Raw genomic sequence first — 12,637 nt, forward strand, 5'->3', positions numbered from 1 at the left:
ATGAACTCTCTGATGGGATTTTAAGTTAGACGAAGTAGTAAACATCTTGTCACAATGAGAGCATTTGTAAGGTTTTTCACCTGTATGAACTCTCTGGTGCTTTAGTAAGGTATCCTTTATACTAAAACTCTTCCCACAGACACTACAGTGATAAGGTTTCTCTCCAGTATGAACACTTTGATGAGATTTTAAGTTACATGAAAAAGCAAACGTCTTGTCACACTGAGAGCATTTGTAAGGTTTTTCACCTGTATGAATTCTCATGTGAGTTAGTAATGAAGACCCTTGACTGAAACTCTTCTCACAGACACTACAGTGATAAGGTTTCTCTCCAGTATGAACTCTTTGATGAACTCTGAATTGAGGTAAATTAAAGAAGCTCTTTCCACAGACACTACAGTGATGAGGTTTCTTTTCAGTATGAACTCTTTGATGAACTTTGAATTGAGATGAATTAGAGAAGCGCTTTCCACATTGAGTGCAGACGTAAGGTTTCTCTCCAGTGTGAACTCTCTGATGGTATTTTAAGTTACACAAATAAGTAAACATCTTGTCACACTGAGAGCATTTGAAAGGTTTTTCACCTGTATGAATTTTCTTGTGATTTAGTAAGGTAGACTTTAGACTAAAACTCTTCCCACAGAGACCACAGTGATAAGGTTTTTCTCCAGTGTGAACTCTCTGATGGACCATCCGCTTATATTTATGGCAGAAACATTTATCACAGTGTGAACACTGACAGGGTTTCTCTTTTAAGTGAATATTCTGGTGTGATTTTAATGAACCTGAATCCCTAAAGGTTTTGTCACATTCACTGCACTGATACGGTCTCTCATTGGTGTGTGAACGCACATGTGTCTTCAGACCATGTTTATAGTTAAATCTCTTCTCACAGTGAGGACACTCGTAAGGTTTTTCTCCTGTATGAAGTCTTTGATGAACTTTAAGATTGTGTTTGGTTTTGAAGTATTTTCCACATTCAGTGCAGTTAAAAGGCTTTTCATCACTGTGTGTCCTCATGTGAATATTTAGTTTAGAGGAAGAGACACAAATCTTCCCACACTGCTCACAGTGAAACTGCTTCTTCTTCTTCTTCTCTCTGTGGTCTTCTGAATGAAGTTTATTCTCTTGTACGGTAGTAAAGCTGATCTCAGATCTGGTGAAGAGTTTTTGTTCTGTGTGTTTTCTCTCATGTCTCTCTAAATGTCTCTGTGAGCTGAATGTCTTTCCACAGGTGATGCAGGAAAGAGTTTGTGCTGTCAGTCGCTCTTTTGATGTTGAGGACGTTATTTCTATATCCAAACATGAATCAGTCTTCACATCTGAAAGAAACAAGAAACAATTAAATTGTGAATGAAGAAGTGAGATCCTGTTTTTTTTCTAGATTCACACATATAGACAGAAGACAGGTGTCAGTCCTGTTATTACAGCTGGGTCATTGCACGTAAACCCAAACAGTAAAACTAACTTGTAAATTAATGGAAAGTACCTGGTACTCAAAATCTGTGAATTTACTTCAGTTTAAAGTTAAATTAACAAGATTAGTTGTGGAGGTTCCAGTTCCCAGCATGCTTTGCATGAGCACGCAATACGACAGCATTTTTTTATTAAGTAATATTTTATGTGATTTATAGTAAAGATAAAGACTCAGTAGTGTGTTAAACATTTATTTATGTTGGAGATTTAGAAGAGTTTGCCATTTTTTATTTTTGGGCTTACCATTGTTCAGAAGTGTGGTGCCTGTGCTTGGCGGTAAGTGAACAATGTGTTGCTTTATCATATAAACAATAACTATGTGAAAGTCAGCACTGAGCTCAATCTCAACACACTCACACTGGTGTTACATTTACACGAATCACATGATTTGTTTCTGTGATTTGTGAACAAAAATTAAATGGTAGTTGGTTTACTTAAAAATCTGAACTTGTCGGGTTTTACAGTGTACTGTTAAGTTGTAAAATTTAAGTATTTGAGTACAGGAAACTTAAAAAAACATTACTTCTACAATTTAAGTTCCATAAAGTATATAATTTAATTTGTATCAGACTTAAACTAAGTTTAGATAAATCATTTTTTTAATTTGAATTGAAATTGTCTCTACTCAAAACTTTTAAGTTTGCTAACTTAAGAAAATATCGGCAATCAGTTGCCTAAATTTTTTTGAGTTAGTAGAACTTTACAGTGTATATTTTATTAAAATAATAACAATATAACTAGTGATCAATGAAAAAACATATAGGGCTGTTTTCCCAGACAGGGATTAGTAAAGTCAGGACTAGGCCTTAGTTTAATTAAGAAATATAACTAGTTTTAACAAACATGCCTTACTTAAAACATTACTGGTGTGCATTTTAAGGCCAAACAACATTTACATTTATTTTAGTCTAGGACTGGTCTAATCCCTGTCTGGGAAACCGCCCATTAATTTTATGCGTGATTATTTGTGCAAGTCATCAAACAGAGCAATATTTTTTTATTTGTACAGACAACTTTCACAATACTTGTTGCATTATATGATGACACTTCTAAGAATAAGATGAAGTATTTTTTAAAGGGATAGTTCACCCCAAAATTATCACTTTTTCCTGTGTCGTTCTAAACTCCCAAGTGCTCAGATCGTCTTCAGTGAAGATCGACCGTTAATGATTTTTTAACCGATATCCACTATTTGGATGCGTATGTGCCCGATAACGATATAATAAACCAATTTTTATTTATTAATAATAATAATACCTTACATTTATATAGCGCTTTTCTCAGTACTCAAAAGGCTTTACATATGAACAGGGAATCTCCTCAACCACCACCAATGTGCAGCATCCACCTGGATGATGCGATGGCAGCCATATTGCGCCAGAACGCCCACCACACACCAGCTTATTTGTGGAGGAGTTATATAGCCAATTAGTATGAGGTACACTGTAAAACCCGACAAGTTCAGAGTACTCAAAAATTTTGTTGAAACTGATTACATAAATTTTTTTTTAAGTAAACCAACATCAAAAATTTTAAGTAAAGATAACTTAAAAAAATTTCAGTTAACCCAAATTTAAAAGTTTACGCTTCATTTTATTAATTCTTCAAGTACAATATACATAAAACTACTGTTTATTATAAGGACTGTTTACCATATATATTTTTTGTATACCGTACTTAAAACATCTTTTTTTACCATTAAATTTTGTTCACAAGTCACAGAAACAGATCATGTGACTCATGAAAATGTAAAACCAGTGAAAGTGTTGAGACTGAACTCAGTGCAGACTTTCACACAGTCATAGTTTATATGATAAACCAACATGTATCCAACCTACAGCCTAAGCACACACTGTAAAAAATCCAATTAATGAAATGTTGGAAGGGCAAAAATATATAAGTTAAACCAATTTTCTTGTTTGGGCTTAGTTGAGTAGACATATTATTTTAAGTCTAGATAAATCTGTGTTTAAAACATTAAGTGAATGGTTATTTCCAAATTCAGTCAACATTCAGAATGGCTATGTTGACTGAACTAATTAAGACAAATCTGGTCAATATGTGGACTTATGACAGCTATGTTTCCTGACAACAAAATGCTCATAATATTACTGTTATTTGGTAACAAAATGTAATTTTAAGAGTTGTTCAGGCGTGAATGTATGTGCTTTAAGTTTAAATATGCGGTCGGTTAATATAGATAGCGTCTATTTAAAAATGTGCTCGGACACTTTCGGAGTCGGACCGAGAAGAGCTCCAGATGAGCTCCAGAAAATCACAGACACTTAAGCGCTCACACCCCGCCCAGCGCAGCCTCGACTCGGGAAGCCCATCAGAAATCGACTGCTGGCTCTGATATCTCTGTGGCGTTGAAACATGCGATTTAATTCATTTTAATTTCTTATACTTAATAATAAAAGGGTTATGTTTTAAATCATATTTTAGGATTGCACTTAAATGATATCGCTGTTGAATGATATTTCATATCTTTCACATTTGTTATAACTGGGCTGCGTACTGCCTGCGAATTTGAACTTCAGAGCTGAAGGAGCGAGTGGAGAAATAGTCCCAATATCATAACAATCTTAAAACTTCTTAATATACCCGTGTGCGTGCGTGTGCGCGCCCATCGCGCGTTCGCGTGTGTGCATGTATGTATGTATGTGTGTGCGCGTGTGTGTTTTGAATTTAAAATGTTTTAACTCGGAAGGATCTGGATCACAGGTCATTTCATCTGAGATCAATCCGCACGCAACAGCTGGAATCACTTACTGTTTCACACAAGGAAGGACACAAGTCAGCCGTTTCCTCAAGTTCACGTCAGGTAAGTGTTTGTAATTAAATGTTAATTTTAGAATATATTAATTGGCAAAGACGCAAATACTCGACGTTTTTGTAATTATATTTTTGAAAAGATATATTAGAAGTGTGTTATGTTATGTGACCGAAGTAAAGTGGAGCTATTTTAGTTAAGATAAAAAGCCTGGATATAGGGTTGGTTTACCGGACAGAGTTTAGAACTCGGTCTTTATTATAATTGGGACATTTTTACAAACAAACCTTATATAATACAATACTGGCGTGCATTTTGAGACAAAACAATAGCACTCATATGTTAAGAGATGTCAGTAAGTTATTTTAGTCAGTGAAAAGCCCTGTCCGAGAAAACCGCCCAATAGTGTTTAATGTGTGATGTCTGAGGGAAATTTGGCCTAACGTTATTTAGGGAATAAAGTCTTTCACCGTAAAACTTTATTATATTAAACATGTTATTTATGTATGTGTGTGTGTTTATATTCCTCTGTTTATCAAACCAGAGCAGAGATGATGTGAGAGGCAGACCCGAGACATAGCGAGACAGTCTCCGCTTGGACTGGCTGAGGAAAGTCTCCTAAATGGCCCTGGGGATGTTCTGACTGACTTTGGAGGCTTTTTGGACTGTTTTATGCCCTCTATTTAAAGAAGACTTAATTCTGTATGTTCAGTCTGTATGATAAGTGAATAAGTGAATAAAAAGCTTTTGTTTTTATGTGACTGAAGTTAATTATTTTGTTTACAACACCAGCATAAATTATTTGATAAATAATTTAAAAATGTTATTAAAAAAATCCCAAATAATAAATATTAATTGAAGTAACACATAAAACATTGAGTGAATACTTAAATTTTAATTGACAGAGTCTTTGCTGTAAGTTTTTAAAGATTCAACTGATTAAAACATTTTAGTTGAATGAACTATAAAGCTAATTGAGCCAACATACTTTTTTATATTTGAGTCAAATTTGGGCCAACTAAAAAACATCAATCCAGGTAACACTTTGGTGACAGAAATTGAGTGAACGTAAAATTTCTGTGGAACTAGTTACTAAAAAATAATTCATTGAGCCAACAATTTATTTTTTACAGTGCAGGCACTACACTTCTGAACAATGGTAACCACAAAACTAAAAAATAGCAAACTCTTCTAAATCTCCAACATAAATAAATGTTTAACACTATTGAGTCTTTCTCTTTACTAAAAACTAGTGATGCACCGATGCATCGGCCGCCGATATTTATCGGCCGATTTTTGATGAATTTGAAACCATCGGCATATCGGCAATAGCACGAGAAAGGCCGATACCGATTGTTTATTAATTAACCGCATAAAGGCAATGACTTGCATGTCTGTTGTTCAATTAAAATGATTTAATGTTTGGGTGTGCACTAGGACTGTTCCGAATACCATTTGAGCTTCGAAGCTCTAGTAGAAATCAAATCAAATATTCAAAGCTTCGGAAGGAGGAGCTGAACATATTTTTCTCTTTAATAAAGGCAGGAATCTGTGTGTGTATGTAGCGGCGTGCCTGTCACGCGTGCTGCGAGAACAGCATTAGTGAAACAAAACACCAGCAATACTTTTAATAAGGTAGCCTAACATTTTTCTAACAAACAAACACTCCCGTATCAGAAATTAGAAGCATAGTAATTATTTATTACGTAAAGGGTAACTTAGGCCATTTAAATAAAACAACGTAAATAAATGAACGAATTAATGAAGTTCAACAAACTGTAATAAAACGGTAGCATACTTTCAAAATCAAGTTTATTTACTAACACTTACACCATCCAATATGTTTTTTCATCAGTAAACCAATAAAGAAGATATTTTGCAGAAACCCCAGTGCTCCGTCATGCAAGTCAACCGATCCGCCACTTTAAGCATATATATCTAATACAAAAGTAATCCCCCATAACTCCGTGTGACATATTGACGTCTTGTGAAGCAAATCAATCCGTTTTTGCAAGAAACTGAACGTTATTTACAACACTATTAGCGTGAATGCCAAAGCAGGAAGCGCGCTTTCTGTTTGAGGCGATCTCTTCTTCTACTGGCTGCGTTTGATGGCTGTTGGCTATGGATGTTGATCTCTCTGCGCCACCTATAGAGCTGGAGCGTGAAGCGCACTTCCTGCTTGGCAAAAGCTCTGCATTAACGGTGTAAAATATATATATATTCGAATCTCAAAACTGAAAATCAAATGTCAACCAACGGAACGAATATTCGAACATTCTGGTCCAGCCCTAGTGTGCACTATACTTAAGCACAGACAGAAAACCTTTGTTGAGCTGACTCAAATGTCTTGGACAATAAAAGAAACAGACTGCACTTTAGTGGGGCAAGAAGTCCAACTTTTTTTGAAGTAGCAATATTTATACTCTGTTTAAAGAAATAGCACTGGCATTATTTATGTTTATTAAAGAAATCCATTATATGTAAAAATAAATTGTTAATGTTGTTAATAAAAGAAATGCTAAATAGCAAAAACCACCTTTGAAGGTTGTCATGTTGTCTTATTATATTTGTTTTAGCTTAATTTGTGCCTCTTATTATGTCGGTCAGTTGAATGTTAATTAGATACTATCCATGTTCAGTAAAAATAATTTGATGCAGAAATAAACTAGCTAATAGAACAACTGTATAGTGTTGTAAAGTGTTTCATATCGGTATCGGCATCGGTATCGGCCAGAAGTTGTCTGTTTAAATCGGTATCGGTATCGGCCCAAAAAAATCCTATCGGTGCATCCCTACTAAAAACCACATAAAATAGCACTTAATTTCAAAAAATGCCCTCGTATTGCAGGCTCATGCAAAGCATGCTGGGAACTGGAACCTCCTCAACCAATCGTGTTGATTTAAACTTTAAACTGAAGTAAATTTGCAGTGCCAGACTCTTTCTTAGCTAACCTGGCAAATTGAACTGATCACAATCACCAAAAGTTTGTACTTATTTGCAGTGTACAATGAGGCTGTGGTATTGAAATGACTCCGTTTGGAAGTAATAAATCAATTTTTTGAGTTCTTTGACTCATTTTATTTGAGTTTGTGGAACTTAAAATGGCGAACTTGTTGAAAACACATAAAAATTTAAGCTCAATAAACTTTTTCACAGTTTTGAGTTCAGTTCACTCATTTTAAATGAGTACATTGTACTGTTCGTGTTTACAGTGTATGATTAGTAGGCCAATGGGCAAGTTTGGCCAGGATGCCGGGGCACACCCATACTCTTTTTCGAAGGACATCCTGGGATTTTACATCACAAAATTTTTACACCTGGTTATTAAGACACCTTTGGTTGATTGGATTAAAAGTGGATGAGAGAGAGAGAGAGAGACATTCCCGTTTACACTTTGTGTTTTTAATTCGCCTCTTTTGTCCACTTGCAAGTTGTTGAAAAGAAAGCTGCTAGTGTTGTTACTGAACATGCTAATTTCAGAGCAATTGATTAAATAAGTCTGCGCAACTTTACACCCTCGCTATATAAAAGAGAGCAGATGCTTTCGTTTTATATAAGTCTACACTATTAGAACGAATGTGTTAAAAACAACACATTAAGGGCTCGTTATAGTCATGCGTAGGTCCTACGGCGTAGCAGCGACGGCGTAGGTTCCGCGTCGGTTTTCATTTATACTTTTGCGTCGTCCTCCGCGTCGACGTGCAAACAAACAAGGGGGCTATGGTGGGACCCACTCACGCTACAGACCTATCACAGATCAGTGGGTGGGACTTACGAAAATATATGAACACAGACGAAAAAAAAAACAATCAGCCGCCATCTTTGTGCTAAGCTAAACTAAACAGAAGTTGTGGAGCGAGCCAGACTTCATGTTACAATAACAGTGGAAGTTAATCAATATTATATAGAAGAAGGTCATTTCGCAAGCGTGATGCTCTAATCCGCTGTTCATTTCACCTTTATGAGCCACAACACAGCAAAGAGCTGAGGCAGATGGAGGAACAGAAGCCCAAGGAGTAGCCCGGAGCCTGGGCTTCGGCTGAGTAGAGGAGCCCGTGGAAGACGCAGCAACCATCGGCCTCTGCTGCGTAGAGAAGCTTGGACAGACTACCGCCTGTATTCTCGCTGTGTGCTTGCTTTATAACACTTCTGCATCAGATAAGGATATGGACGTTTGTTTGGTGAAGGTTTCCAGGCAAGAGAGAAACTTCCGCGTGTTTGGACGTGTTTATTTCACAGACGTGTTTTGGCTTACGAGCAGACGCGCCGCGGAGTATATGAGCTTGGACGGACTCGCGCTGTGTGCTTTCGGTTTAACATTTCTGGATCAGATAAGAATATAAACGTTTGTTTTGTGACTGTTTTTGAAAACGGACGTTACTGTTTGAATAAGACTTTGCTACACACCAGACCAGACTGTTATTGTGTGTAACACAATGTAACCTCACGTTTAAAAGCAAGTCATGATTGGTGTCTGTTAGACACAGTGGTGGTGGCTATTTTCTTTGTTTTACTAACGTGGCATTTATGTACATAATATCATATCTGAGCCGTGTTCCGATTAATGGGAGTGGCTTGCAGAGCTGTGCATTGTGGTGCATAGTGGGAGTAGTAGTTTTTCATACAAATGTGCTCTAAAGTCACGTTCTGTCTTTTCTCTGTCAAATAGGCACAAAATTCTAAATGTATGTTACATTTTGACTACAAATATGACCCACTGTCCATAAAGATGAATGTTCTTATCGGTGAAATGGCCCTTTAAACATTAGCCTACATCATATATTACTACATATGTTGTCAGTCAAGCATTGTCTTCTTAAAGGTAAGTTGCTTATTAATTTGTGAAGTACATAACTTACTGTAAAGCTAGTAAACTTCATAAGTGTCCCTTTTTAATACAAGTATTATATAACTTTATTCTCGTCAAACCTGCCAATGATTCAAGTTGTATGTTGTTCTGTTTGTGTTTTTTAGTTATTATTAAGTTTACAGTTTTGTGCACTGATATCAGACTCATTTTGGATAATAAAGTTTATTGTTAAACACACCTGCCTCAGCTGCCTGTATTATGAATCAATTTACATGACTCTGTGAGTTTGTATCAATTCCTTAGCCAAGCTGCATAGATTGCTTTTCAGGCATTAATAACACATCTTATCTGTGCATTAATGTCTGTTATGTTATATAAATTGATTCATTAAAGCAAAGTAAGTATTACTATTACTCAAAGTCCTTTTAATGAAGTTGGATTGTGAAACAAACAAATTCAATGGGACAGACAGGAGCCTCCCGAATTTTAATAAAAAATATCAAAAAATGTGTTCTGAAAACAATCGGAGCACTTGGGGTTTAGGACGACACAGGAGTAAGTGATTTTGGGTGAACTAACCCTTAAGCCTACATGCTTATACCTTAATAAGTATTAAAGATATCCTAAACTCCTTTAACATTTTAGTACTTATACTTTTTGGTCTTTTAATTAGTGAATTTGTGACTGAAAAACCAAAACAGGTGCTCACATGACAGTTAAAAACACAACAATAATTAAGGAGACATACCTGATGGAATAAAATCATCATCTTCCTCAGTACGATCTTCCTCTTCCGTGGGTTCAGTTTTGATTTCTGTGGGTTCAGTTTTGATTTCTGTGGGTTCAGTTTTGATTTCTGTGGGTTCAGTTTTGATTTCTGTGGGTTCAGTTTTGATTTCTGTGGGTTCAGTTTTGATTTCTGTGGGTTCAGTTTTAATCTTCATCATGAGGTTCATGCAGTCGATGAGTTTAACTGAACACATCTTCAGTTTGGTCTGCAGGATCTGCTGCTGTTCTCCAGCGTTACAGACAGAATCCAGAGACTCTGTGGAGGTTTGATCCTCCTGTAAGCTCTGTTTACTGTCACACACTGTAGTGTCCTGAGTGTCTGTGGGCTTTGACTCAGTATAACAGAGTAAAGTCAGACTGAGATCGGAGTCCTGTGTGTGTCTGGATTTCTCTTCAGAGAGTTTAGAGTCCAGCAGTGTCTGTGGTGTGCGGCTCTGATCTCTGCTCATCCACACTGAATCCAGACTCCCATCATCAGTCACATACACTGAAGATTCACAACAATCCACATCCTGACAACACAACACACACAGACAGTAAGATCAGAAATGATTTGATGTTGTCTGTTTCAGGTAAATGATATTTAAGCTGTACAAACCTCTCGATTCATTGCTATATCTCCTCTTGACCTCAGCTTTGTCTCCAGTAACGCCATCTCTTTCTTCAGCTGAGAGATTTCTGTGATGAAATCATCAATATATCCAGCATGAACAGATCAGTCCCTACTGATTTACAGCACAGCACATCTCATCAGCAACGTAACAACACTTAAATAGACAGAGACAAGACTCTGTTTACACTCAAAGAAACACGCAAGAGAGAAAAACACCGAGGATACACAAACACATCACACGCGCGCTCTTTCTTTCTTTCTTTCTTTAGTGAGTTTCTGTGCGGACTAAAGAGCTGCAGCGCCTCCTGCTGTACTGGAGAGAGAAAACTCTTACTGCTTTACAATAGATTTAGCTAAACAAATCATCACAAACTATTTTGTTCAAACATTTAAGTTAACGTTACAAAATGAAGAAAGAGATGAAGTGATTTGCTAAATAATGTAGTCTTTGAGGTAAAAAGAAATGACGAATAAAACATTTCATTCAACGGATCTTACTAGAGCAATAGCCGCCTAACGTTATTGTTTTTACATCAAACGCTTCTAACACCCTGTCTTCAGACTTTAAAATCGATCGAAAACCACTAAAATATATTTGTTCTCTGATATTTAAGTTACTACATGACGAAAGAAATCTGTAAATTAATGTTTGTCTCTGAGGTAAAAGCAAACGACCGTGAGTGACGTGAGTTCGCAAGCGCGTTCTGGAGGAGCGTAGCAGAGAAGCGCGTGCTGCAGCAGTGGAGCGCGCACATCAGACTGGCGCACTAATGAAGAAATACATGAATACATTTATTCCTCAAATCATGGTTATACAAATATTGAAAAAATGTATAAAAAATATATTTTCATGAGGGTCCGTCTATTCAGTTATACAAACAGTGATCAATTCAATTAAAAGTAATAGGCTACAACTATAATTTATTATCTTAAGGTTTTGTTCATTAATTATCCGAACACCTGATAGCAATAAACGTCTGCCCCGTGTCCGTGAGTGTTGCGTCATCATCACGTGATTCATTTCAAATAGACGCGCGTTAACGGAATTTCTCTTCAGGCGAGAGGTTACAGTGGTAGATTCTGAGGTAAGTTTCCCTAAATTCTTGGTTAATTTATTGAAATTAATTTACTGTGATGTAAATTAAGTTGTTAGTATAATTTGATATGACAAATATATGATAAACTTTAATGTTATCCGTTGATTTGTAGCTCGAGCGCTGGCAGTTTGACCGCTTTACAAGCTGGTGGCGGAGCCTGTATAACGCTATGAGTAGTGATCTTAATTTGGTTGTCTTCTCCTTGAACATTTAAAAAGATATATAATTATTATATGGTAAGATAAATACAGCTATAGTGCAGTATAATTGTGATATCTTAGCACTTCTCATGTTGTCTTCATAGGACGAAATGCTTCATTGTTTTTCTTACTTCATTAAGTCCCTTTTGGATAAAGTGTTTGCAACTAAGTACATTTACTTAAATACTTTAAAAATTGTTATCCTGCAATGAAAGAAATCACCATTTAAGACTTTATTTTAGTTGGGCATTAAGTTATTGGAACTAAAGATAAATCAAGGTTAAAATAAAAACATTCATTTTAATATTATTATAGATACTTTAATTAATTGTGATTTAAGTTTTGTTAAGACAACCATCGGTTTTTTTTCTTAGCATTTTGACTATGTACTTTTTCACAGATGCTGTGACAAAAGCAACCAGGACACAGCATCTGAAATGACTGAGAGGATGAAGGGGGAAAGCAGAAGGACCAGAAGTTCATATTCACTAAAGAAACGGTTGCCTCTGTGTGATTTTACGTGGTTTGTTCAATAAAACCCACAGACCCAGTTTTTGCACTAATTCTTGCATTTTTCTTACATTAATTAACAGAGTAAAAGATGAAATACCACAGAAATATGAACGTAATACTATAGGAACATTACAGACGTTACAACAAAATCCTGTATTAAAGTATCCCAAAAAACAACACAATACCTGTGGTAAATACTACAGAAATATGAAAGTAATAACACAAGAATATTACAGGAATACTGCAAGAATTCTATATAACAGAATCCTGTTGTATTTACCGCAGAAATATGAAAGTAAAACCACACAATCCCACAAGAATACTGCAAGAATATTACATACTTTACAACCAAAATTCTGTGG

General features: G+C 36.0%; 1 protein-coding gene and 2 long non-coding RNA genes across 3 annotated transcripts in view; 2 read left to right on the plus strand and 1 right to left on the minus strand.

The window, feature by feature from the left end:
- Window positions 1–10,957, minus strand: part of LOC141349282 (uncharacterized) — a 212,579-nt gene extending 201,622 nt beyond the window's left edge. Inside the window, exons 1-2 of the mRNA XM_073863405.1 lie at window positions 10,451–10,957; window positions 9,812–10,364 (exon numbers count right to left, since the gene is read on the minus strand). Of these exons, the coding sequence (XP_073719506.1) occupies window positions 9,812–10,364; window positions 10,451–10,507 (610 nt within the window). The 5' untranslated portion in view covers window positions 10,508–10,957. The remainder of the gene's footprint in view (window positions 1–9,811; window positions 10,365–10,450) is intronic.
- On the plus strand, window positions 463–777 carry LOC141361406 (uncharacterized). Its single transcript, XR_012367462.1, has 2 exons — window positions 463–575; window positions 660–777. It is a non-coding gene; the product is annotated as an uncharacterized lncRNA (long non-coding RNA).
- LOC129445026 (uncharacterized) lies at window positions 3,323–5,005 on the plus strand. The gene is made up of 2 exons (XR_012367460.1): window positions 3,323–4,300; window positions 4,794–5,005. It is a non-coding gene; the product is annotated as an uncharacterized lncRNA (long non-coding RNA).
- Window positions 10,958–12,637: the final 1,680 nt, after the last annotated feature.

The sequence above is a fragment of the Misgurnus anguillicaudatus genome, chromosome 24 (genome assembly GCF_027580225.2).
Source record: "Misgurnus anguillicaudatus chromosome 24, ASM2758022v2, whole genome shotgun sequence".
In the NCBI taxonomy this organism is placed as follows: domain Eukaryota; kingdom Metazoa; phylum Chordata; class Actinopteri; order Cypriniformes; family Cobitidae; genus Misgurnus; species Misgurnus anguillicaudatus.